At 40.4% G+C, this 27,803-nt stretch overlaps 1 protein-coding gene across 2 annotated transcripts in view; it reads left to right on the forward strand.

The window, feature by feature from the left end:
* sema4c (sema domain, immunoglobulin domain (Ig), transmembrane domain (TM) and short cytoplasmic domain, (semaphorin) 4C) overlaps positions 1-27,803 on the forward strand; it is a 211,860-nt gene that overhangs the window by 102,214 nt on the left and 81,843 nt on the right. For both annotated transcript variants that reach the window (XM_041787078.1, XM_041787079.1), the window contains one exon: positions 21,873-22,027. In XM_041787078.1, coding sequence (XP_041643012.1) covers positions 21,873-22,027 — 155 coding nt within the window. The remainder of the gene's footprint in view (positions 1-21,872; positions 22,028-27,803) is intronic.

Consider the following 27,803-nt stretch of genomic DNA (forward strand, 5'->3'; position numbering starts at 1 on the left):
GTCTCAATTCAAGTCCAAGTCCTAAACTTTGCCCTACATGTCCTAAATATGCCTAAAGAAAGACGTCTGATCATCTGTCAGAGGCAACAAGCTGATGTAGGCCCAGTGTGGATAAATGTAGAAGCATTTATGCAGCCAAACACTAAATACAAATAAATCATTTCAGTTTGTTTACATGATGTTAAAAACGTTGATTTATTGTGCTAGTTCGACTAAAACTGGACTTTAAAAATAAATGTAGACATAATAGCAGTAACAGATGGTTCATTCGAACAGATTTTCCCCAGGATGCACAATAAATTACAGTTCATTAGCCTGATGCCAGCACATAATAGCAATCACAGCTAATGAGTAAGCAGAATAAGCATCACAAGTTTCTTTAATTTCAAGAAAAAAGTGTATTGTTTAGAAAGTTTCTTAGCCACTGCATGTCAGTCTGACTTTTGCCTAGCTACCAGCGCTATGTGTAGTTCGTCATATTTATGTTATCAGCAAAAGAGCAGACACACAATCTACTGCTATCTATCGGCTTTTTGGAAGACATGATTTGCTATTTCTGTGTGGACCACAGCTTTTTATTAATGTCTGAATTTGATCATCCAGTTTTGTTTGCTGGTATCAGGAGCAAATCCAGGTCTCCCTCCTGCTTTTGAACTGCATGTTTTGCCCCTGATGGCTGATTGAACGACCATCTGTTGTCGGGAAAATAGAGAGATATTAAATCATTGATTCTAATCCCCTGCTGTTCTTTCGTATGTGATTTTAGATGGACGGCTAAAGACTTGAGCCAGTGTGATCACAGGACACTTAAAGGCATAATGCAAAGAATAAAGAACACTGAGAGGAGAAGAATATTCTTCATTCAGGAACACTCTCATCATACATTTAACCATTTTATTGCAAATATACAGTTTAACTTGGCGGAGGAGGCTCTGCTCAAAAGATGCTTCCCGGGTTAGTAAAGCAGTATGCTTTGACTTTGAGTGCATGGCTTGAATAGATACATTTATGACAATGCATATTGAATACAATAAAATTAGTTCAAAAGCAGTTAATCAATGAATCAGAAAATGAGGTTGCAACAAGCTTTATGCTATAAAGGAGGAGGCTGGGGTGGAGGAGGTTCAGCTTTGCCAGCTGCAGCGTGGTGCATCAGCATTAATGCAAGCAGGGATAAGTGAGACTTATGTCATATTTAAATACACCGCTGCACTGAGATAAAGAGCTGTGATTGGCTGAGGGAGCTAATTGGGATAAGCGTGATGTCAGCTGATCACTGCAGGGTGTATGACTACCATATCCTGCATGAACTAACACTAGGCTTCATTTGTATGTTCATGCCTGATTTAAGAGTAAGGCTATCTTGTATTACACCAACATTATTTAGAGATGGAACATGTTATTTTTCTTTTTAAAGGTCAAGACTTTAAGTAGAATTATATCAAGTTCTCCTCTGAAAGGATCGATTCAGGTTTATTGTTCCTAGTCTTTCCCCTTTGGCTCACTCTGTCTGTCGCTGGGAAGCATGCTGCTCTTCTATTTCTTACTGAATTGTCCGTAGATGATTTTATTTCTGTAACCTCACCATGACCTTTCCATTGGCAACAGAAAACATTTCAGCTAACACCTTTCTTTCTTTTTACTGTAATACACATTTTCCTTCTCTCTCTTTGACTTTTTGCAAGTTCCTATGCTCACAATCATGGACACATACACAGCTCAACCCAAGCCAATGACAGAGGCCAGTAAGCCAAAACTAAGATAAAACGCAGCAGCTGTGGTTCAACAAAGACAGGAGGAAAGCAGAGAGAGAGGGAGGTGAAGAGGGCAGGGAAACTAGAGCCATTGGAAACTCGATATTTGGTTTGAAAATTGAGCCCGCTTTGATGCTTCGAATGAGGGCTGCATCTTTAAAGAAAAGCCAAAGCAAATGTATGGCCTTGATTTAGAAAAAAAGAAAGACTGATAGAGGGAAAAACAGAAAAAGCCTGACCTCCAGAAACCTCTCTCCCTCTTTCTCAACCTTTCCCTCTTTTTCCCTCGTCTTCTTCTCCCTGCCGTATCTCTCCAAACCCTCCAATTACAGTAATGAGTGGTTGAGAGCGAGGAGGCAGAGAGAGGCAGTGCGTGACTGGGAGGATAGATCGGGGGGGTAGAAGGAGGGAGGGAGGGAGTGAAGAAAAAGATTCATCACTGCTTTTTATCTGCTATGAGTGTCACTCATCCCCCGACCCGGCGCTGATTGGTCAGTGAAGATTAACAGCCGGGACCAGATGTCAGGACCTGGAGTGCTCTCTGTTGTCATACAGGCTGTGTGCGAGCTGATGTGTGGGCAAGTGGGCATGTGCATTCAAATGAAAGTGCAACTCCAGCGCTGCTCTTATCCGGAGCTCTTTGTAGTGTCATGTTTGAACTAATGCACTGGTTACACACTACATGCACTGTGTTAAAAATCTCTGCCATGCATAATTCTCTCTACTGAAGCAAGAGTAAATGTAATAGTACAGATGTTCTCCTCTTACTTTTTACAGGATATCTTTTTCAGATTTCACCACCATCATAACAGTAGTTAACAAAGGCATATGAGGGCGAATCTGAAAATTGAAAAAAATAATGCAAAAGATCAAGAAAAAAACTAGAACTTCTTGATTTTATTGAGCTGTAAATTTACATGTAGTCTGTCATGTCAGTTGGTAAAGCCACACATGCATTTATGGCTCTGTGATCACCTAATCTGAAAAAGATTGCATGGCCTGACCTTGGCTTTGCTAGATCTATAGAGGCATTCATGAGGGTGTACTATTCAGGTCAAGTAAGGTATCAAAGAGTGTAAAAGAGTTTTCAGCATAGATCAGGGCTGACTGGTGGGTCAATCAAATAGGAAACTTTATTCAGACACTCCAGGGTTTGATCTACTGTGAAATAAAGTCATGTTGTAACTGATGTGTGCATGCAATGGTCACATCACAACATGGGCGATATCAAGCCTGAAACACTTCATGCAGCCTCAATTTTGGTTGCTGATGCAAACCAAAAAGAACATTTTGTATTTTATGTTATTATTGTATTGTATTTATTTTTAGTTTTACCTTCTGCATCTTTCAGGTCTGGCACAATCAGAGGTGAACGAGGCGGTAGCTACAGGGGGCTTAAGTTGTACTTTGAGCAGCTAGCAATGGCTGCCAGCAGTGTAGCTGTTAGCTGGGATGTAGCTATAGTATAGCAGCAGTTTTATCAGATTTGACCACATTTTTTTATTAAAACAAGAGCAAAAAGCCAAGGTTATAGTAGTTTTGGATTTTTCCTCATTTTTTATTTTCATTTAGTTTTTACCTTTTGTTTTAGATTTCAGTTTAGTTTTTATTATTATTTCATGCTGTTTTTTCCATTTAGTTTAACTTTTGTTTTGTAAATACATTGTTTTAGTTTAGTTTTTATTATTTTTAGTGCTAGTTTTAGTTTTTTCTGCAATACGGGATGCCTGTCTGGGGTCAGATCCAAAAGGTCTCTTCACTTTTCATTTTATTTATTCAGTTTTGATGTTTGTATACAAATCAAGACCTAAAATTAACCATTGTGTGAAATCTTCTGCCATCAAATCAGACCTCTTTACTCTCTCCAGACCTGGGTGTTCATGTCAGACAATTTGCTGATGTCAAAGACTAAAACTAAAGAGATTTTGTCTCTAATTTTATTTCATTTTAGTTAGTTTTGTTTTTTCTTGTAAATATCAGTTTTTATTTAATTTCGGTTAATTAAAATGAGTTTTACCTTTAAGTTTTAGATATTTAGTTAGCTTTAGTTAACTATAATAATGTGGAAAAGAGCCACACTGAAATCTTTTAATGACTGAAAAAAAAATATTCAGTCCTCTACCCAGGGGTGTAGCTGGGGTTTTTAGGTCCCCAGAAAGAAAATTAAACAGGGCCCCCCCTTTGCTGGCCAGCCAAACGAAAAATGTTTTATCATTTATAATGGCAATATTTTATTTTGGTTAAATTAAATGTATTATTTCCTTCACATTAATGTGTTTATTAGCCTGTTCCAAAAGTGTAAGGCACTAACCCCCACATGTCTTGGCCAGGACACACTTGTAAATGAGATGAGTGATCTCAGTGAGGTTTTCCTGGTTGAATAAATTTGAATAGAATAAGTGAAACAGGCAGACATAAATAGAGCCAAGCTTTTGTTTACCAATAGAATACAGTGTATCACGTCAGTTGATGGGGCGGTCCTCAATGCATGACAGTGAGCGTTGCATCTGTACACCAAACCAATCCAGACAAAGGCATCCCAGCAGTCTGAGCTTTTGGATATCAATGCACATTGCAGAAATAATAAATAACTATAACTAGAAGGAACATGCAATAAAGTGCATTGTCAGATGACAAGGTATGGCACTCGAACTCACTCACTAAATTGCTTTAGAACAGTGCCGACCTCACCAGGAGAGTCCGGTGTGGTGTCCGGATGCACAAAAGAAGCCTCCAGTAAATCCCAGCTAATGCTTTGTATAAATAGGGTGTTTTTGACTGATGGATGAAGCTAAAACATGAAGCAAGAGAAAATGACTCAGCAGGAAAGTACATAAGTTTGGAGATAACAGGCTGTTGACACTATTATCCCTGTTTTCATAACGTCTGATTCCTTAGCAGTGGACAGGATTCTTTAGCCTCATTCATGACGTTTTTCCTGCTTCACTGTCACACTGTAAATAAGGGGGACTTAGATGCACTGTGTGTTTTATGACAGTGTAAGTGAAACATACTGTTGTTTTAAATCTGTAACTTTCTGGCAGGCATCCATACATCGATCAGCACGAGGCTGTCTTTTCATGTGATTCCCCCTTCCTGTGAATCACCACATACTTTTCATATTTGGCTTGTAAATCATTCAGTGAGTCAGCTTCTAAACTGTAGCGACCCCACAGACTCCCCTCTACTTCTCTGTGTGTTTCGTGCGTGTTTTGTGTGTGTGTCATCACCCCAGCGTTGTCCGTAAAGGCCTAACTCTCTCCAGCTGGTGCCTGCTGCTGCATAAACCCAACCATGACACTGGAATGGAAGAAAAAAAAAATTGCTCACTTGTGGCATCAACCAGCCCTTGATTTGTTCTGCTTGTTGTGGATGGCAATGGCAGCCCCCCCACCACGACGGGCTGTTTCACCATCCCCGCCTTCTCTGCCACCCACCCTTCCTCTTTCATCCTCTGCCTCCCTCTTTCTCTGCTTACTTGCTCTATCGCTGTTAATCCACTTTAACCACTTCCTTTCCTCCCACTCCCCTCGTCCCTTCATCCCACTCTTTATGTTCTAATGCATTCAATCACTCGATTGCCATGACTGTATATCAAAAAAAAAAGATTACAAATTACAAATGCTCCTGAAGCAACAAACAAGAGCTTACATATTTAAGCCGTGCAGAAACGAGTAATTATCCTGCTCTCTAACATGTATTTTTATTGTTTTTTCATCTTTTATTCAAAATTATTCAGTCACAAGCATAAAAAGCACGTGCAATTTTTGTGTTGGTGTGTGGATAATCCCATATATCTCTGTTATTGATTTTAATAGCATGTAATCTATAATAACCTGAGGTATGTGGGCACATCGCTCCTGTAAAGGCATGTATATCCCTCAGTTTCTTGTCTCCTTATATTTTCTGCTCTCATTCTGTCGTACACCTGCCTCCCTTGTGAACTTGTCGTCTGTTCAGCAGACAAAGCTCCAGCATCCACGTGGGAGTGAGCATCTTTTTGTGCGCCGTGCTTTTTTTTTTTTTTTTTTTCCTTTCAACAAGGGTACCTGCACAGATGAAGGTTTGATGACGCCCGCCGTGCACGCTCCAGTATGCGTGCATGTTTGTGTGGGCGCCGCGCGACGTCTCTCCCTCCTCTCTGTCTGTCCGTCTGTCTCTCGTTCTGCATTCGTCGCTGCTTCAAAGCTCTCCCCAAAATAGGCCTTTAATCATAGTTTGGTGTGTGAGTGGAGCAGCGGTTAGGAGCTATAAGCAGAAGCTGCGCGTATTTATAGCAGGCCGAGAGAGGGAGAGGCTGGAAGGTTGGAGGAGGCAGATTACAGAGGCCAGGCCCAGACCGGGACCTTCTAAGATGGCCCTGGAGCAACAGGCGCTGCCCCTTTGTCCCCTCCTTCTGCCCACATGGGAGTTCTGTTTGGTCTGGGCAGAGCTGGATGGCCAATTTGACCCTGAGATAGCCTAAAACGACAGCACACGAATCTGCAAACAGGCACAGACAAAAGCAAATACTCCTTTTCTAGTCGTCCTTTTATGCATTAAGGCACTTTTGTACAATTAAAACTCTTACAAAGAAGTGCTTTCTGGTTCTCTACCTTCATGCAGCTTTTTTTTTTTGGTTCATTTTCAGTCTTTGCCGTCACATTGAAGCTAAAAACACTCAGTACTGAAGTGTTGTCTTGTTCTTTTTATTGCAGAGAAAGCACAGTCACATTATCTGTTTCATAAACACGGTGCTTTTATTCTAGTTTGTCCCTGTGTATCATCCTCTTGATGTTTTGTCTGAAGTTGCATTATCGCACAGGGACTTAGTGCAAGTTCTCCCTCGTGGTGCACTCAAGGACACGCCGGCGTCCAACTCTCAAACACTTAGTCTGGTAAACATCGGATTCACTAGACACACAAGGAGAAAACTAACAAATCAATGAGAGAATCCTAATGGGAAATTTGTGGTTCCAGGCGGCAGCTTCCCGTCTCGAGTCTCAGATGTTGTAACTTCCTGTCGTGAATGAAATAAAAAAGCTTTTCCTAACAGTCTCGCCTACACTTGTGGAGCAACCTGGTGACAACAAGTCTTTGACAGTGTGGTGAAATAGCAAACTACATGTTGTCAGGAACTGGGCTGTATAATGAGGTACTTTTTCAGTTCTTTTGCACAATTAAAGTTTAAGACCAAGTAAAACTATTTTTGAACTTTTTTAGAATATCACTACAAATCTTAAGTCATTCCACAAAGAAAAATGCTAAATTTCAAAGACATTAAATATTGTTTAAATAAATTATCCAACTGTCTTCAGAGTAAGCTTTCAGTCGAAAATAGTGCAGCTTGTGCTTTGCTTTTACTTTTAATTTTGTCAGGATGATACTGTAAAATCTTGAATGTAGGTCACACTAGAATATAAGACGCAGTCTATTTTGGGGTCCCTCTGAGGTTAAAAGGTTTAAACTGTCATCCTGCATGATGATTTACACAGCAAAGTCCACAATGGGGAGTTTCTGTGTAGCTCTTTTGTACTGATATTTTTTTCACTAAGTTGTGGCTGTTTGCAGGCCTGCCTACAGATTTAGCTGAGCCCCTGACAAACCCAGAGAAAAAGCCCTCCCCAGTTGTTACTTAATGATATCAATCCATGCGTGTTGGATCGGTAGCTAAAATCCTGGCTAACAGTTTCTTCATTTTGGAGCTGTAAAGAGTCAAACATTTATTTGATTCTAATGTCAAAATGATCCATCTTTTGCCACTCATCACCAGTTTCTGCCTCTTTTTACTCATTTTTGCCACTTTAAACCAATTTGCACCACATTTTATGAAGAGGTAGACCGATTATTGGCCCAGCCAATTGATACCGATTTTTAGCATTTGGCTGGTTCAATATCAATATCAATATCGGCATTTTGTTCTACCGGTAATCGATGAAATTAATTAACCATAAAGTGCGCTACTTTGGCTCCAATGCAGGATGTGTCTTCCCCCCTGGCTTTATTTTCACTCTCCACAGTCTCACCAAGTGTCCTGCATACGGTACAATCTGATTGGCTGAATGTCACATAAGCAACAGCCAATCAGCACATTAGCCTGGGTGTCACTGGGTAAATATGGCGTCACTTTGTTTCCTGCTGCAAGGGTGTTGCTCTGCACAGTTTCTCATGCTGATAGAGTTTGGAATAATTGAATATTTTCCTTAATTTTTTGGACCATCCAGTTTTAATTTTGCTACATTAAGAACATTTCGTACGTCATAATTAAAGCATATCAGTTCCAAATATTGGTTATGAGTCTTATGGACTTCTTATAATCGGTATCAGCCCTGAAATTCCTACATCAATCGAAGCTCCAAAGGAGTGTGAAAGAAGAGCTCTGTGGCTTTGGACTGAAACTAGAGGGGTATAAAGTGGTCAAATATGGGACTGGTGTTGTGTTGCTGCTGACTTTAAGACCGAGATCACTCCGTTACAGCAGGAGTTTAGTCTGCCTGCTTCTTCACACATTCACTAACACATTAATGACATTTTAAAAGTTTAGATCTGACTCATTTAAGACGGTTTAACTGCATTTAAGGTACTTATGTCAATTTCGGACATCTGTAGTCACAAGATAGGGCTGTTTTTCCAGTTTACTGGGGCGAATGTAAAGACCCTGTCTTTCCCATTAGGGTCCATTCATTTTGATGGAGTGTTTTGGTGGTAACAGTGATAACTGTGAAGTAGAGACCCATAACCTGTGAGTCTTAATGCCCTCCTCCACTGGCCCCTCATTTTCTTAAACGGTGGAGTTGTTTTACCTTACAGTACGCCATAGTTTTCCTTGAATGAACCGTAATGATCTAATGAGGGAGAAAAGATGCTAAAAAGTGGCACTTTGGGTCCTTTACCTGCATGCTTTGAGCAGCAAATTAAAAAGAGGATGCAGCCATTTTGTAATAAGCATGCAGTGTGTTGATGGCTGCACTCATGATCACAACAGCACACATCTCAGAATTGTACATTGGTTCATCAGTTACATGGCAACTTTGCCTTACACGCTGACTTATTGTAGCTACTTATCTATAAGCATCCTTGAATAAAAGTGACTTTCTGAAACTTATTTCACATCTTGCAGAACTAAAGACAAGAGCATTCAGACTGTAGTTGTAGCTTCTCTGTGCTGTGCTGAGTCACACGTTAGCTTAGCTACCATAACTTTTAAAATCCTACTTTTAAAACAAAACATGAAAGAAGCTGAATAAACATGAATTGTTGAGCACCAAAGAAAGATTGTTAACAGCTTCTGTGACCTTTGGATGGAGTGAGGTTTGCTTTTCTCTGCCTGAAGCATTTATGCTAAGGTAAACAGAGCTGAGCTAACTAGCTGCTACAGTGTGATCAGAGTAGCTCTTTTAGTGCTGATTTTGTGGAATAAATGTGAATTTGCAGAAGTATGAAATGAAATGAAATGAGTAGAACATAATGACTGCCCCACAGTAAAATGACCAGAGGAAATGTCACACATAGCCTTTGAACATTGTGGTTAATGAGCCAAAAATCTGCTTTGTACATCTCTGGCATGGCTGTTTTAAAAGCAGAGCCACATATTCATAATGGATTTTTGATATTGATCTATTTGATGGAAGGTATGATTCATTTAATGTGAGGGGAAATGTGGTAAACAACAGTTTCCTTCAAGTAAGCGCTCCACATTTCTTTATTCAAATGTGTTGTTCTCAACAAAATATAATCCACCCACACCCGTACAGACGCAAACGCCTGTCTCACTCTCTTTGTCTCTTTTTATTACCCTCTTTTATCACAGTCTCGCACCCATCCAAAGACAAACACACCCACACGGGCAGTGAAGAGGTCTCGTAGTGTCGTGATCTCTGATTATCTCTGTTTTAAATGGCGCTGACCCCCTTACGTTCTCCCTCTCTGCTCCAGCTTTTTCTTTTCTGACCTTTTGTTTTTATTTCTCCTGTCATCTGTCAGAATCATTAAAGCCCTCTCATCTCACAGCATTTTATTTGCTATTATTTAAATTCTTCTTCTTCTTTTCTCTTTTCTAATGGTTGTCTCTCTGAGCATCAAAGGCCCTGTTATTTAAAACTAACCGCCTATAAACACACATGCAATTTCCAGCTTCTTAACGTAATGGAAAAGCCTCAAAGATTCCCTGTTAAAGCTTTAAATAGCTTTCAAAAGTCATGCTTTTTTTCTTTGTTAATAACAGTGCAAGTCTGGAGGGATTAATATGAATAGATTTATATAAAAACATATTTGATCCCATATGGTATGATATATAGTGTGTGTTTGGGGGGAGGGGCTAAGTCAAGCTGACTCAGCAGGCAAGGTCAAGCTCGATGGCATCTCTTGTTTGGGCCTTCTCGCCCCTTGTAATATGCCTTCAGCAATTTTCAGACCCTTGGGACATCCATGGTCTTGTGGCATTCCAGACTGTACCCTAGGCTGACCCGTTTTAGGGCGCATTCACACCGGAGCTGTTTGGTCCGCTTTAAACGAACTCTGGTCTGTTCCCCCGGATACTCCAGTTCATCTGGAGTGGTGTGAAAGCTCACACGAACTCTGGTGCGGATCAAACAAGCGAACTCTGGTCTGCTTGGAAACAGGGGGTCCAAACGAACCCTGGTGCAGTTCGTTAGAGGTGTGAAAGCAAAGTGGACCAACTTGTGAACCAAAAGCAGGAAGTGGCATAAAGCCTAATGATATATGGATTTATATGTGATTTAATACGCTCAAATACATGTTGGTACTTCGCTTGGCGTCTGTGTAGCCATGGCAACACGTCGTAGTCCGTATTGTTTTATTCGTCACGTGTAAAGGACAACATGCTGGACAGCTCACCGTCTCACTGGCTGCTCATAATGCCCCAATGCACAAGACAGTGTAAATTCTGTGTTTTTTCATTGTTTATGTGGAAGAAAAGACCAGCGGAAGGAGTTTCGTCTTCTTCTGCACCTTCTGTTCTTCTTAGTCGCCGTTTGTTCGGGGCAACAGCGCCCCTGGCGGGCAGAGGTTGTAGGTGTTCAGACGGTTTGGTGCGTTTGACCAAGAGAGAGGTGTGAATGCGAACCAAACCAAAGGAAAGTGCAACAATGTGGCAATTTCTGTTCCAAAATGGACCGAGTCCCCTGGACTATCAGGTGTAAAAATGACCTTAATGCACGGGCTTACCAGAGCTTTATCCCCAGGGCCCACCCATGGAAAGTGGCCCTGAAAGGCCAAGAACCTTCAGTTTGGTATGTCTCTTCAACCTTGGGGGAGGGAGAACCAATAGATAAACTGATAAATTGTCCAATGAATGAGTTGCTCTTCAGCTGCATATGTAACTTTTAGATCGCAGCAGAAACTTGTGAAAAAGTGGCACACCTTTGGGTCATAGTGTCTCATACAGAGGTGGTGGTGGGTCCAGATGTCCGACCAGTTGAGAACTACAGGCCTGGGATACCATCCTGGTTGGTAGTAGGGGTGCTACAAGCCCCTGGTCATGCTGGGGATGTCCCAAGTGACCAAAAAAAAACACCGGCAGTGACATGGCCCAGACTAAAGAGATGCATTTAAGCTTGACTCTGGCAGCCCCAGGTTATGGCACGCCGGGCCCTCTGATGGATTCTTAGCACCCTACATGCCTAAAACTCACACATAGCTGTATTTTTCATGGTTGTATTATAACTAATTCCATTCTTCTTTCTCTTTTTCATTTTTGCTTTACATATTTTAAATAAACTACATTTATAAGCTAAACTCTAAAGTTAATATAAGGCTTTGTTTAGATGGAAGAACAGAAGGAGGGCAGTGTTTTTAAGTGTGAGGTTAGTGTACCATATGCCTTCTTAACCCTAAAAGTTTGTTGTTTTCTTTGTTTTCTTCTCATTCTCAACAAGACCAGATGGCTCCATTTTTACTCTTACTTCCCCTGTGTTCATTTTATTTGATTTAAAAGCATAAAGTCTCATTATTATTATTCTTGCAGTCATTCTTAACTCTGAAGCCTCCTGCACACACACAGCGATGCTCTTCAGGTGTGGACAGTCAACACATGGCAGGTGGCCTCAGGGCTGCCACAGTGTGGTGGCAGATGGTAAGTGCATCTGCCCCGGATCACCTCTTAATGACAGAGCCGCTGATCACTTCAAACAAGCGTCTCGGAGCAAACACTTTCCCTCTGTTGGTGGAGAGACGTTCAAGTCACTGAGCAGGTATCCCAGAGGACTGCTAAGGACTGTGCGCTTTCAGCTCGCACACAAACTCTATGTCTTTGGCGAGTGTGCTCATGTGCACTGATTTGTGTAAAAAGCTGCCGTGCGCATCAACACAAGTCTGAGATTGTGCGTTTGTGTGTAGGTATGTGTGTGTGACTGAGTAAAAGTGTGTCAGCTGTGGAGTTTTTTTGCCCGGCTGTGTGGAACAGCAGATGTGCTCAGTTCTCCCCTGAGGGTACCTCTCTCTCTCTCTTTCTCTCGTTTTTCCCCTCATCTCTCCATTTCTCACTGCTGCCACTGTCTGGACGTCCATCTCTCTCTCTCTCCTTACTCTCACCATGCTCTCTCATCTCCTCTGATGTTTATTCGCAGCCGCTCTTCAGATAATAAGCTGACTCGAGCACTTATCCCCCTTCCTTCCTTTGCTTACTCCTCTCCTTTATCTTCCATCCTCTCACATCGGGTCGCCTCATGAGTACATTTAACCGTAATGAAACATGATTCAAGTGACCGTGTTGTGTCTAATGTAGCGTTGTCGGTAATGGTTTTCACACATGCGGACGCTGGTAAACCACAGGGTTAAATAGAGGAGTTTTGTTGTGATGTGCTGTTTTGAAGATGTTTGGGCTTCTTTGAACTAATCCACTGGGTACAACAGATAAACTTCAAACATTTGGTATCTTTGCAAATAAAAAATGAGTTGAAAGTACATGAATAAAAGGATATGATGTCTGCAGTCGTAATTGTTATAAAACTTATAAAGTAAAGCCTGTCAGAATCAAATAATAGGAGGGTCATTATTTTGTTTTCCATGCCAAATTTTAAAAAACAATCGAAGAAACTACAGGGCTTTAAATAGTTTTTATATGCATTTGGCCTCAGGCTGCAAATTAATGATGCTATATATTCCTCTATTTTAGAGATAATATTTTTATTCTACTTTACCGACTGTTATTGATATATTGAAAACATTTTGTTTTGTGCCACCTACACAAAAGGTCCCAGCTCTCATGGGCTTACAAGACAGCAGAAATGTAGCAGTGGTTCAAGAATTCACATTAAAAGAATCACTCAGAAAGTGTTTAGACCCACTTTACTATTTTCAGTTGTCTTATGTTGCAGCCTTATGCTGCAGTTGAAAAAAATATATGTATTCTCATTAATCTACACTATGCTTTAGGTCATTGTCTTGCTGGAAAATAAATCTTACCCTAAGCTGTAGTTCTCTTGTAGACTGAATAAGGTTTTCCAAAATTTTCCTCTATTTTGCTGCATTCATTTTACCCTCTACCTTTACAAGCCGTCCAGGGCTGGCTGCAGAGAGGCATCTCCACAGCATGATGCTGTGCACAGAGGGGGTGGTCTAACGGTCAGAAAGCTCCATTTCGGTTTCATCAGACCAAAGAACTTTCTCCAGCTTGACCAAGGAGTCTCCCACATGCCTTTTGAACTCTATAGGAGGTTCAATATGAGTATCTCCATCAGTGGCTTTCTCTTTGCCACTCTCCCATGGCTGGTGATGAACCCGGGCAGCTCAGCTGATGAAGCTTGTAACTCTTTCACAGTAGTCATGGCCTCTCTCACTAGTCTCCTTCTTGCATGGTCACCCAGTTTGTGAGGACGGCCAGATCTCGGCAGATTTACACATGTGCAATATTCCTTCCATTTCTGGAAGATGGATTATCTGAACTCCTGGGGATGTTCAGTGCCCTGGATTTTTGTTGTACTCATCCTCTGATTTATAATTTTCAATAGCCTTTTCTCTGAGGTGTTTGGAGTGTTCTTTTATCTTCATGGTGTAATGGTAGCCAGGAATACTCATTAACCAGTGACTGGACCTTCCAGACACAGGTGTCTTGATACTCCAGTCACTTGGGACACATTCACTGCACTCAGGTGATCCACATTTCACTAACTGTGAGACTACTGGCACCAACTGATTGGGCCTCTGTTGAAATAGGTCAGTCACTTTAAAGTGGGTGAATATTTATGCGGACACTTATTTTACTTAACATATTTTTGTTTAATTGACATTATTTTGTAGAAATCTGTTTTCATTTTGACATTAAAAAGCCTTTTTCTGTATTTTTTAAGCCAAATTGTATTGATTATGGTTGATTTCTTTTAGCTGACTCTTATAACTACATTAATTTCCATAAATCCTTTTCCTTTATTTGCAGTTGATGTTTGCAGAGATATGTTTCCCAACACTTTCAGATCTTATGAGTCACGTCAAACTGTGAGCTTGTTTTTCTATTTTTTTGCACCAGTGTGGTGCAGAATGAAGAAGAAGAAAGCCTCACTTCTCTACCCAGCTGTAGAACGAACTCACCTTTTATTTGAAGCTGCAAAAACAATATCTCTGAAGATCTACAACTGACCTTCTTTGCTGTGACATCAAGGGCATCTAAATATTTAAATGCATACACCATCAAGCCCTCACTGCAAAACTCACTACTAACTTTCTTTTCTGTCATATCACCCACTCGTACACACAGAGCTCTTATCAGTGCAGCCTGCTTCATGTATGTAAGTTTATTCAGTCCCAACTAGGCCACGGCGTCACATGAGCGGTTAGTCTCACCATAAATCAAACCACTTCCTGCTGTTGCCTCCCAGGATTTCAGCTTCTATTTTCAGTCGGGGAATGGAAAGACGGCGAGGGAAGTGAAAATATTCACGCTGTAGAAAACAGAAAGAGAAATATTCAATTTATGAGATGGCATTACGTGCAGACGGTTGTCATCGCCTTGCGTTTTGCACGCATTCTATCAGCGCAGAAAGGGAGGGAGGGGGTGGGGGAGGAGGAGAGGGAGAACAAGGTGACACTACAAGCAACACGAGTGTGGATAATAGAAACTAAACACCAGCCTTTCTCTGGTTGCTCTCGTCTCTGTCTTGCTTTCTCATCTTCTCTGCACCACTAGTTTGTCTGTATGCTAGTCAGGGGATTTGAACTGTCTGTGTGTGTATGTGGCAGAGTTTGAGAGTGAACAACAGAACAGGGGGTACATCTTTTTCAAATTTGATGAAAAAAGTCAGCTGTGGCCTTCAACACACTTTGCAGATGGGACCGCGGAGAGAACATTTTGTGATTTTGTCATAATCTTTTCTAGATTGTTTGTGTCAGTGTGTGAGCAGGAAAATGAAAAACAACCTGAAAATATGAGCAATTCTCAAATAAGTTCAACAGAGCGGAGATGAATCATATATATCCACCTGCCTGATTTTAAAGAATCAATAAGAAGGCTTTAAATGAGGCTCATATATGTGTTAATAGTCTGAGCGATGGCCTAATCAGAGTAAAAGGCCTCATTTAGAGCATGCATTAAAATGCGATCTGCATCCCGAATGTGCACCACAGATAATGAACAATCTCATCACCTCTGCAGATTTACTCCCATTATTAGGATGCATTTATAAGCAATCTTAAGCTCAGTCTGCATGCTGCCCACGTCGTCGCGCAGATCCCACTTTCATTTTGCAATAATGCAACTTAGTCCAACTCTAAATCCCTGTTTTGTTGTACGCAGATGCTCCGTCTGGCCCGATTAAGCTGCTCTTTCTTAATGCTGCAATGCTGATTGGATGAGTCCTTTAACAATATTTGGGATAAAAGCTGTGTTGAATTGATGCAAAACACAATTTAGGTTGTTTTCCAAAACAAGCTCAGTCGATTTCCTCAATTTAATAATGACCACTCTTAATGGATTTTTTATTGAACATGTGTCTGAATACAAACGTCCTGGCATCAGCTCAGTAACAAACTCACATTAAAGCACAGGCTGATTGAAGCTGCTGGAGGTTGCTGTCTTTAAAGAATAAAAAATGTAATTGGGCAGATTGTGCTGACTTGCAAACATTTCCTAGATAATGTTTGCACCATCTATGCTTTTCAATATACCATCACTTTAAAGAGCAGCCAAAGCCAAGAGGTGCCTCTACCCTGGAATTTTATAAAATGTTGTAAGAATGTTGTGGACAGGGCTGAGAGGGAGCTGCAACATCATAGATACTATGTTGCTTTTGTGGGGTTTGTAATCAGCTGTAACATCCTAACGATGCAAGGAAAACGTAGAAGCTACCTGAGATTGAAGCCGGTTTTTTGTTCTTCATTTGATAAAGAAATGTCCATTTCTAAAGAAAATGCCGCTATAGCTGCATACGAGCTCACTTTTTACTGGTCGCTATTGTTTACCAGCATGCAGTAAAGCTAAACCACACAATTACCACCTTGTTCTCCTTGCTGATTGGTCCATTCATTTTCAGTCGGGGTACAAACGTTTTGCAGTTTTGCAATATGGATCTGCTTGAAGACAGACATGGTATCAGGCCAATCCATCTGCTTTGCAAGGTTAGATGTGAATGGGGAAAGCTGGCATCACATATATCACTGGCCAATTCAATAGCCAGGTTTCAACCTAAAGAGGGAAGTCCTTGAGCATATTTCTAACCTAATATGTAGAATTGTAATAGTTAGTCCTCAAATGTCAACATTTGACTTTAACTGATCAACAAAATTTCTTTATACCCATCCTTTAGGTTGAGAAAAGTGCTTTCAGGTTTAGTCACTTAATAGAGATGACAGTTTTAGTCAGGCTGCAAGGCAGCACAGGAGTTAGAGCTGTTGCCTTCATAGCAAGAAAGTTCCTGGTTCAATTCCTGGTCAGGGCCTTTCTGTGCGGAGGTTGCATGTGGGTTTTATTCCAGCTAACTCCCACTACCAAAGACACCGTTACCACACATTGTCAGGTAAATTAGCAACTCTTAATCGGCTTGAGCATGCCTGGTTGTTTGTGTTTATATGTTAGCTCTGTAATTGACAGGTGTCTAGTCCAGGGTGTACCCTGCCTCTCACCCAATGACAGCTGGGATAGATTCCAGCCCCCCCTCAACCACAGATGGGATAAGAATTGTAGAAAATTGACAGATATTTTTAGCCTTTTCCATCTGTTAATCCAGTCCCCTGTGGTCTAAATGAAACACCTGTGTTGTGCTTTGGTCATAATATAGTACAGATCCATTAAAGAAGTTTCAGACCCTGTATAAACCAGCTCTGAACAGCCATTCTCAGAACCGTGTGTATCTCTTTAAATGCAAATGTTGCTTACACTAATACATGAATGCACTGACACAACTGTTTCTTTTCAGACCAAAAGTTAGAGTGGCTAACTCAGCATCGTAACTAATACAAGTTTGTATGCAGGCCTGCTGCTTGTACTTAAAATCAAAGGATCACAAGACATACAGTCGTGCATAAGCTTAGGATTCAATGCGGGGTCTGACGTTCCCCAGCATGGGGCTGGAAGGGGGGGGCGGTCAGACTTAGGCTTGACAAATGTCAGGACACAGGTGTGTCACTCGACAGCCAAGGTCAAGCTCAACAGCGTCTCTTATGTCTGGGCCTTTTCACCTCTGGAACAAATGTCAGAGACGGCCAGCAGTTTTTTAGGCCCTTGGGGCATCTACAGCACAACCAGGGGCTCATGGCAACCCTACTACCTGCCCAGATGGGACCTTAGGCCGTGCTTATTCAGCACTTCTACGCCTTATTCCACCCTAAAGGTGTTGAAAATGTTGATTTTTCAACAGAGTATTTTCAAATGCCTGGTAATATGCAAGGACATCCAGAACATGTCTGGGGTTGTGTCAGTCTTCCTTCTCACCTGATGGTTTCCTCAGACGGGCTTTCCCACTGTTGCAAGCCTAACTTCAGCCTCAGTTTGTGGCCCAAACATGCCTAAAAGTTCTGCACCATACTGTACACGTTACAAAACACACACACTTCCCTTGTCAGTAGATTTACAACAGTTAGTACCAACCCATCTGCCAGGAGGAGTTTGGTGACCTGTTCTGCCTTGTACTCTGGAGGTTGTTAAGGCATAAAATGGTTGGCAAACTTGAACAAGTTCTTCCCAACTGTAGGCAAGATGTGTCCCTTCAAAGTAAAGTCCACCCACGTCAAATCGTCAGGTCTTGGCAGCTCGTTACTCTGGTGGCTCCTACGCTTGCAAGAAAAATAATGATGGACCTTTGCAAAAGCTTAGCTCTGAAACCAGAGGGGGGGATACCAGGTGAGGGGCGGATATTAATATGATGACTGTCAATGAAGAGTCAAGGCGAGCAGAGTCTGAATGAACCGTCAGATTTCATGATTCAGACGTAAACCACTAATAAATCAGATTATTTCTTATTGCAAAAGTATTACAGAGTATGTTTAATTTAATACGCCCCCTTTACATCTCTTAATGACGTCATTCTGCTGCTAGCTTCAGAAAAAACACTCCTAACTGCACTCTTCATCAAAACAAGAGCTAGTAATGCCAGAGCATCATTGCCTCATGTTTATTTGCACAGCTTTTTCTAAACAGACCATCTTATCTCACTTCTGACGTGCAGATCTGGAAGTTATCAGACTTACCCTGAGGACCGGCCTTGTCTCTGCAGGTTCTCAGAGTAAATACAGAGCTTGGGAAGCTTTGAGTGCAACACTCCATCCTGCAGGAACAATTTACAACAGATCTTTAGGCCAGATAGTGAGGGTGGTTTCAGCAAACTCATTAGGACCTGATGTGTTCCTGTAGAAATGTGAGAGATTTGAGTTGAAATGCTTTGTTATGTTTTGCGTTTTTTTTTTTTCTGACTTTCGCATGATTTGCTCATTTAAAGTTTTAATCTTCCAATGATTCTTGTTCCTGAGCGTGTGTAGATTGATTTAATTGCACCGTGGTACTTCACACTGGTAATTTAGGACACCAACAGCAGCATGAATTAGCTCAAATTGAATCTTATTGCCACTTTAATAGAAAGAGAGGACTTTAGGCCCAGTTTTTGATTCAGTTTCATTTAATTAGCAGGAAAGTTTCATAAGAAGCTATTATGCCATTACATTAAAGCATAATTTGATCAGTACATTTAAAAAAAACTGAACAAAATGAAGTAATTTGCTGTTTGCCAAAATCTGAATCAAAATCAGGTTTGTTTCTGAGTTGGTTTACTCTTACAAAGACTTTTTTTTTGGTGCTTTGGTACAAAATCATGAAAGAATAATACAAAATTGAAAGCTAGCACAACCATGTTCTGACAGGAAACTTATATTGAATAAAAAAATATATATATTAAATATTATGAAACTTGATTTTCCAATTGCTTTGCTTTTTTTGGTTTATGAAATGAAAAACAATGAGCAGAAAGGGCCCAAAAGTGATGTTTCATGTTGATTAGAGCAGCCTTAATAATTAAATGTGTTAACACATGAAGGTCTGGACAGATAGATAAAGAATGATGAACATGTTTAACTGACCTCCGGGTTCAAATGAGCTTCATCCCTCAGAGATCTTGACTCCGGCTCAATCAGATAAGACACATTTTAATAAAAAGCAAAGACAAGACGAGAGGCTGTATATCAAGATGGACAGAGCACTTCTCACTGGAAGTGAAGCCAAAAAAATGTAGAGATCCCTCTGCAGACTGGCTGCAGTAGAAGTCATAAACTAAAATAAATAAATAAATAACCAAAAGAACAGAAATACTACGCTGAAAAGATGATGTTGGCTGAAGCTGGCTGTAACGTTAGCATTGATTAGCAAACTGTAAGTTATGTTACAAAGCAAAGTTTGCTGCAAGTTGATGTTTTACAGGATGTTTGGGACATAATGTGTGAGGTTATACTCATCGCTTTGTGGTAAACATTGCTAACACTGTTCTCCCACCTTGTGGATCTATTCATTGAGCGGACTCATTAGCAGAGCTGTGCATCTTGATTGGTCTCAGCATTTGTTTAGATTTGGTTGGTTTGACTCGATTACAACAATCAGGCCAACAATTCAATTTGCGATATTGTTCTAACCTCAGGGTCTACAGAGGAAAAGAGTCTGGCTTAGAGCATAGATTTTCCTGGAAGAGCTGGGTCTTTAGCTTTTACTTAAAGGTAAAAAGGAACTCTATGAAGTCTACCACCACAGAACAACAGTGGGGGCGAGTCCGGTGAGGGACTAAGGGTCCTGTTGTGATGGGAGTACCAGGCACACGCCTGGGTTTTTTAATTCTGCAGAATCTCATCTTATAAATAAAAACCAGAGAGGAGTAAGTATTGGATTAATGCCATTAGGAGCTCTGCCATCCCTTTAGGGGACAATAAAAACAGACCTCTCCAGATCAGGTCATAAAATATCAAGATAATGTGAGCAAATATTAGAGCCCTTGCTAACATTACCCCAGAACACTGACTGAATGTGACAGCTGACTATGATCCCAATACTGTCATTAGCTAACATAAGCTAGCTAGTAATGCCAGCATGCATTATGATAAAGAGATGTAACATTAAAAAGAAAATGTCCCTGTAAAGCAAAATCAGAGTTTAATCCCTAAATTCATTAAATATGTTGGAATAAATGTGTAAACATTAAAAGACTAGGAGCTATATGTGACAGAATTCTAGATTCAAACATTAGAATGTTTTTATCATAACAATAGCACATAACCGGTAGCAAAATAGTGACCAAAACACAGAGGCTTTCTGGGTAAAAAATAAAACGCTTTTTATCTGTAAAGTGACCTTGAGTGCTCAGAAAGGCGCTTATAAATAAAATGTATTATTATTATTATTATTAAAAGTTTTCAATAGTCCATTCATTTGAGCCAACATTGTTTTGTGGCCCATTTTTACCAAAAACTCACTAAATTAAACCAAAGAAACTACCCATCTGTTATTGTGTATTGCCTAGCCTCCTGTTGGTACGATCAGGGAGTCCTTCTTAAAGGAGCGATGCTCACTGAAATCACTGGAGGCTAACACCTCTTCCACTGCAAGGAACCTCATACGACTTAACATCAAAAATACGGAAATGTCCCTTTAAGTCCTGAATCATTAAAAGAAGTGGGCGGTGGCTGTGTCTCTCTCGAAGTAGTGCTTGTTACTCTCTGCAGAAAAGGCTCAGAAAACAGTCATATTGATGGGTATATGATGTTAGGCTGGTTTGCCCAATAGAACGTAGCTAAAGTTAGCAGCTAGCGCAGCCATCCTTCATTCCTCTTTGCAGATTAATATCGTGCTTAATGTAGTTACTCATCACTTTGGTTGAGTTGTTATCCACGAGTATAACCCTCAACAGCCTACATATGACTTTATTTCCATTTTCTAGTTAAAAAAACTGCAGAGAGCTGGTGGAAACTTCTGGCAGAAAGGCAGTTGCCATTAACTGAAGCTACTGCTGCTACTCGCAGTGGGAGTGTCCATGAAAGGCGTTCTAATTTCAACAAATTTGTCACAGTAAAGTCTCTGCTTCTCACTTACACAGAATACTTTCTTTGAAGAGCAACATCGAGAAATGCAGTGTATTCAGAAGCAACATAACAAATCAGATGTCTCATAAAAACAAAAAAAGCATCACTTCACATCACTCATAGAAAATGAAATATCAGACTTTAAAGCAGCTTTAAATGTAGGATCAGAAAACAAAACTCAGACTTTTTAGCACTGAACTATCTACCTATGACATGAATGTGATGGTGGCTCTGCTGGCTGTTTTTCTTGCAAGTGGGCACGGCTTGGGTGCATTCAACCAGGAGCATCCTAGAGCAGATATTACTGCCTCATTTTTCAAGATTTAGAAACTTAATATACTTAAAGATGTTTTTTCCATTACTGAAATTCTCTCCGGGGGTAATAACATACCCTTTTGTCATACAACAGACCTGAAATAAAATTTCTTTTATCACTTTACAGAGACTTGAAGCTGTAGGTGTTGGAGTTAGAGAGTCCATGTGGTGTGAATAAGCTCAGACTACTTTTAAGAGTGTGAAATGCTCCTCTCTGGTTTTATTCAGTCATCCGTTCACAGATCATCTAAATTTAAAAGGATTTGTTTTGCAGCTAGGTATTATCTGTTATGTAATGATGCATCTCCGTGTGTCTTTATGCAGATGTGCTGGACAGCATGGCCAGGTTCAGCGTTCAGGGAGTGTGGAACTACAGCATGCTGACTCTGTCTGACCACGAGAGGGTTTTATACGTCGGAGCCCGGGAGGCTTTGTTCGCCCTGGACCCCAATGACATCAGCAGACAGCTACGACCACAGGTAACACGCACAGACGCACAATTTATTTCCTGCTACTTACGGGGATTAGAATTTAGAATGTTAAATAAAGATGAGGAAGGATTTCAAGAAAAATAATTATGCCCACATCACCGCCTGACTAACTGTCAGTGCAAACACCCACACAGTGTGAGAGGCTTTTGTAGAAATGCAAGAAATTAAATGATAACACATAAGATTTAATATCGTGCGGCTTCATGATGGACAGTTCAGGAACAAAGAGCCTCATCACATCCACGAGGCCTGAATGCTCACCACTGCAGAGATAAACACATTTCAAATACTTCATTTAAATTCAATTATGATATTAAGTGTGATATAATTATTACAGAACAGCAGCAAATATTACAGAGGTTCTGCTTGGATTAGCAGGAAAGAAAAGAAAACTAAAGCATAATCTCTGCTTCTGCCACTTTCTTTGCTGCCTATTAACTGGCAGACTGACCTTATTCTTTTTTCTTTAAGTCATTTATAAACCCAAGGACATTTACAAACCCCCGCACGCAAGAAAACTCTGGCATACAATCAAAGAACCAAATAATACCATAATGAAGTCCACTGAGTCATGCTAGCTGTTTGGTTTTTTATTGGTCTGGCCTGTAATTCCTTATTAAATCTTCAGCTCTTGTTGAAGCTATAATGTAAAACTGTCAAGCTATTTAATATCTTCTCAAAATGTATTAAAGTGTCCTCCTTGAAGGGTCAAAACTGTAATAAAACATATAAACTGCAGCTGTTAGTGAAGAATACTGTGCTTCTAGTTGGGCCTGCATCTGTTTTCAAGTTTGGTTTTATTTTGAAAGGCTATTTTAGAAAATACAACCAAAAAAACAAATGTTATCTAAAACTTAAAATATACACAACGGTGTTTATATATTTCGAGTGTTATACATTGCAAATGAGGCATTAGAGGAAGGAAAATGTCCTGCATTAAACTAGCAATAGGTAGGTGTTAGTGTAAGCAATGTTTATTATGGGGTGTTGGCCTGGTCCTGGAGGAGTTACTAACTCTCTGAAAGAGTTACTAATAGGTCGTTTCCGCCAAGCGGTCCGGCTCAGTTCTGTGCAGAATGGCACGCATTTTTTTGCGTTTCCATAGAGCAAAAGTTAGAAAGGGTCCCATAAAAATGACTCGTACTGTCCCACTTCTCTGCACCCTTCTGTAGGGGTACCAATCTTACCTATCCGTACCAAAAGGTGGCGCTACACACACAGCAGCTGCTCAGCTGATCAGCTCTGGGCTGCAAAACACAAAAGTCTGCCCTGTGAGGAGCTGGCTAAAACAGGAGAAAAACAGACGAATATCTGCTTAAATCGGACATATTTGGACTCGACGAAGATCCAAACTTTTTCCTAATCTGTGGATATTGGTATCTGGCCACAAATCAAGTTTCCTGACGTTTATCTCGACCTGTTTTTAAGAACACAAAGCAGATCCCAAAGGGTCACATCAGCCAGATCCATCTTCTGTTTAATTAAATTAATGCTAAAGTTTTGTGATTACGAAGGCTTAGAACAGTTAATTCTCTATACCGTAACTAGTTATTAATCTACTTCTTAGGTAACTTCTGAAAAGATCGCTCTGTGGTTGTTGTCTGTGGTCGTGCTCGTAAAACTTCGGGCTGCAGGCTATTTTAAAACGAGATCAACACACCCAGGATTTCTGACTTCATCTAACTTACTTTTAACACCAGATAAAATGAAATTAAAATAAAATGTCTTAAGGACCTCATAGACAGCGCTGTGAGGGAAGGGGGATAAGGCATGCCCACTCCCTCCCTCCTACTGTCCCTTATCAGCCACAACATCACTCAGCCTATGTTGCTTTTTAGGTTTGATTATCAGCCATATTGACATAGCCATTCAAAGCAGGCTTATGACGGTGCCAGGACAGCCTGCTGAGGATGTTTTTGTCTAAAAAGTTAGCTGTGGCTGATATACCAGAGCGGCTTGTACTAGTATTAAATGCTGAGATGTGACGTCATTACCACAAGTGCTGCCACCATCACACACTCAACAAGATCCAACAGGATTAAAAATTCATCCACATTAATTGTGTATTGTGAACGCCCACTTTTCCTTCAGTGCTCATAACGTTTCGGCATACATAACAGTACAAACCACGCCAGTGGGGGCTGGCACCACTTTTTAACTGCTTTTCGGCCTTATTTGGCATAACCAGGGATTTAAAGGAAACAGGACATAAATGGTTAAGTACAAGGGCACCCCTAGCCAAAGTGAGGCCCTTAGCAGACTCTGATATGAGGTCCCCCTTCCCCTCCTCAATGCACCCACACACCCGCACCTACCATCCCAGTATTACAATCATAATACATACAAATACGACAATTCAGAGTTAATTCCTGATCAGAACCAGCGCGGGAACTTTATGGAGTTCGAACAGAAATTCACAAACTAAACAATGGTAGAAGTTGATGTTTGACAAGAGAGGTTGCAAAATAATGGGTGACACCAGCAGACACTGTGCACACTTCATTGATCACAGATTGTACTGATCTCCAAAAATATGTGTGTGATGGCCAGGTATAGCTTATGTTTGGTCAATGTTATATAAACATTACCTGGATTATATTCATCATACACACCCCAGACTGATGTTCAGAGAGATGGTTGCGAGGCCCCCATGGTGATAAGGCCCTACACGCTTTGCATAGTTTGCGTATTGGCAGCGGCAGGTCTAGTTAAGTAAATTAAGCTTGCGGAGTACTGGTTTGACTTAGAATACTCCTCAGTGATGACGGGTGACAGACAGAGCAGTGTAGAGCAACTCGCGTGCTGTGAGTCCATTGCAAAGCAATCAAAAGAGGCTGAGAGCTCAACTACCGTATTAGAGCTGGTAGATGTGCACAATCCATACAGTGAAAACAGATGCTAAAAGAGCAACACTGCTGCAAGTTGTGTACTTTACCAAACCAAATAGAAATTGTCACAAGAGGACGGTTTAAACCTTTTTCCCCTTGGGAGATTTTAAAAAAACAGACTGCGGCTTATAAATCGGGACGATTTATAATCAGGATTTCAGAGTTGAAATCCGGATTATAATCAAAATGGTAACTTGAAAGCTTTTCATCTCACAATGAGAAAGAAAAGAAGCCTTTTGACTGAGTCATTGTAAAAGGAATGTAGTGTTATTGCTCTTCTAAATTGGTGCAGCTTTATTCATTATCTTTTGGACACCTTGAATCAACATTTATCAGTTTTATTAATCCATCAAAGTCACTGAAAAATTACACAAAAACAAGGTAATAAGCTCTTCAGTTAATGAGAGGGTGATAACCTTGAGCCTCTTATAAGATAATGATTATTCATTCACCAGTAAAGGGATTTTTTTGGACCAAGTTCAAATGATTTCTAACAAACTGCAAAGTTATAACTTCACTTGGACGTTTTTTATGTCATCTGTTGCTAAATGCTTCCAACAGTAATAGTGCTAGAAAGCTGCCAACATTAAGGATCGTAAAGCGTGTGGCTATTGGCTCAGTATTTCACTCCTATCAGCACAAACACATCCACTGTGAATGTGCAGGAGTACACAAGCTATCACACACGTTTACACAGACACTTTGGCCATGTTTCTGTGAGTTTATAATGCGCTTATTTAATCCTGTTTTTATTGTCCTACTTTTAATTTGTATTACTTGTTTTTCTTCTGTGATCGCCCTGGGATAAAAGCTCTCTCTAAATACTTTCACTTGACCTAAAACACACACTTAGACATACATTGATGCTAAAGCCTCAGAGACTCAGTCAGGCTTTGCTTTTCTCCTTTAATAATTGGTCCATACTGCGATCAATACAATTACAGCGGCGCAATGACAGTGTAGTGAGCAGCCTGCGGCGGTTTGGGGGATTGTTATCTGATTTAGCACCTTAATGAGCCGTTATTAGATGCACATGCACGTACAGACACCGTACACTCACGTCACACAGGCCCCGGCTGCTTGAGCGAGGGTTATGAGTCTTACAGTAATGATAACACCACCTGTTGTTGGCCCCCGGTGTGCTGTGTGGAGAAGAAGCCAACGTGGAAAAACGACAGCATGAAGACGAGGGAATAGTCCGTCCCCTTCGTCTCCATCTGCCCATCACTCCCTCACCCCTCCTCCCCCTTCCTTCCTTTAACAGCACCTCTCTTTATGTCTTTGCTGCTGTCATTCTCGCTGTCTCTCTTCATTACTTTCATCTCTATTTCTGCACAAAACTTTTTTGGGGGATATTTTTCTCTGGATTTTGACTTCCTTTTGGACAAACAGCCCCTATTTCTGTCTGAAGTGCTCCCTTCTACATTATTTAGACCTTTTACTTCCATAAAACACCAGAGATACAACTCTGGCTATATTTGCAACACTCTGCTCAAGCTTTATACATGTGCAAAGAAAAAACATCCATTTCACATTTGCTTCACAAATCCATATCCTCCCCTAAAATTTTGTTAGAACCTGGGTGTATTCGCTAGTGCAGTGTCATTCAGCGAGTTTAAACCCAGTGTTCATTAAAGCCTTTTTAAGCTCATTTGCTTGAGGCCAAAAGCTGCGACTGTATTATTTGTATGCATGAGAGAACAAGTAAGCACCGGCTTTTCAAAAGGCTGAAACCAAGTGGCCGTGTAATGGCACTAAGGAGGTGCTTCCTAAAATAAAAGTTGCTGCCTTATTTTTAGGACTGAGACCTTTTCTCTGATTAACATGCTCATTAGATAAAGTTACTTCCTGTAATCTATCTAAAGTTTATGGGTTGTATCTTAAGACACTAATGGGGACAGAATAAAAATTACCTCTAGGACTTTACAGATTACGACTCCTCACCAGCGGTGTCAAAAAGTTCATTACACCTTTTTACTTGCACATTGCTTCTGCAGTAGCTTAATATTGGTGCACCAATGTTTAAGAGGCCAAGTGATGCAGAAAATGAGATTAATATTCTGTTTTACCGTCTAGTTTATGATGAGTTAAGGATATACTTTTTAGGAAATGTCTTCCATTTCTGCTGACTTTTTCGATTATGGAAAACTTGAGTTCTGTTTTAGAAGAGGAACTCTCTTTGTAGCAGATGTAGCAGACTATTCTTTAAAAAGTCGTCAAATCTTTCAGGGAACCTTTATCATAAAGCCTAAACATTCCAATAAAAAACATCTAAAACAATTCCTGAAAATTTCAAGTAAATTCCCCCTAAAATTCTTAACAAATTAAAAAAAATTACAAATAAATTCTCAGAAATTCCATGAAAATAAAGTAAACAACTTCCTTTAAATTTCCATGAAAAACTGTAATTTTAAAGGGCAAGTCTACCCCCAAAATCCCAATAAAATTCCCCCGAATTAAAAGAAATTAAAAATTAAGAACTGAAGGGCACATCTGACTATTAAAACAAGTTCACTAAAAATTCCACAAAGTTCCTGAAAATTTTAAAGGGCACACCTGATCCCTAAATTCCCAATACAATTCCCCCAAATTTATGAAAAAATATCCCCAATTCCCATGAATTGCTAAAAACAATTCAAAGCAATTTTCACAAATCTTATTATGAAAAACTCATCTCAACATTCCCAAATTATCAAAGCAAATTCTGCAAAAGTTCCAAATACTTTCTCAAAAAGATGAAAATGAAGGAAAACGTCTATCAAAACAAATTCCCAGAAATTTCAATGAAATTCTGGAGGAGTTTCAAAGGGCAACCCCTTCCCCCAAATCTTCCATCATATTCACAAAAATGTACAAATGAATTTCCAAAAGTTCTG

This window comes from Cheilinus undulatus, linkage group 5, assembly GCF_018320785.1.
Source record: "Cheilinus undulatus linkage group 5, ASM1832078v1, whole genome shotgun sequence".
Classification (NCBI taxonomy): domain Eukaryota; kingdom Metazoa; phylum Chordata; class Actinopteri; order Labriformes; family Labridae; genus Cheilinus; species Cheilinus undulatus.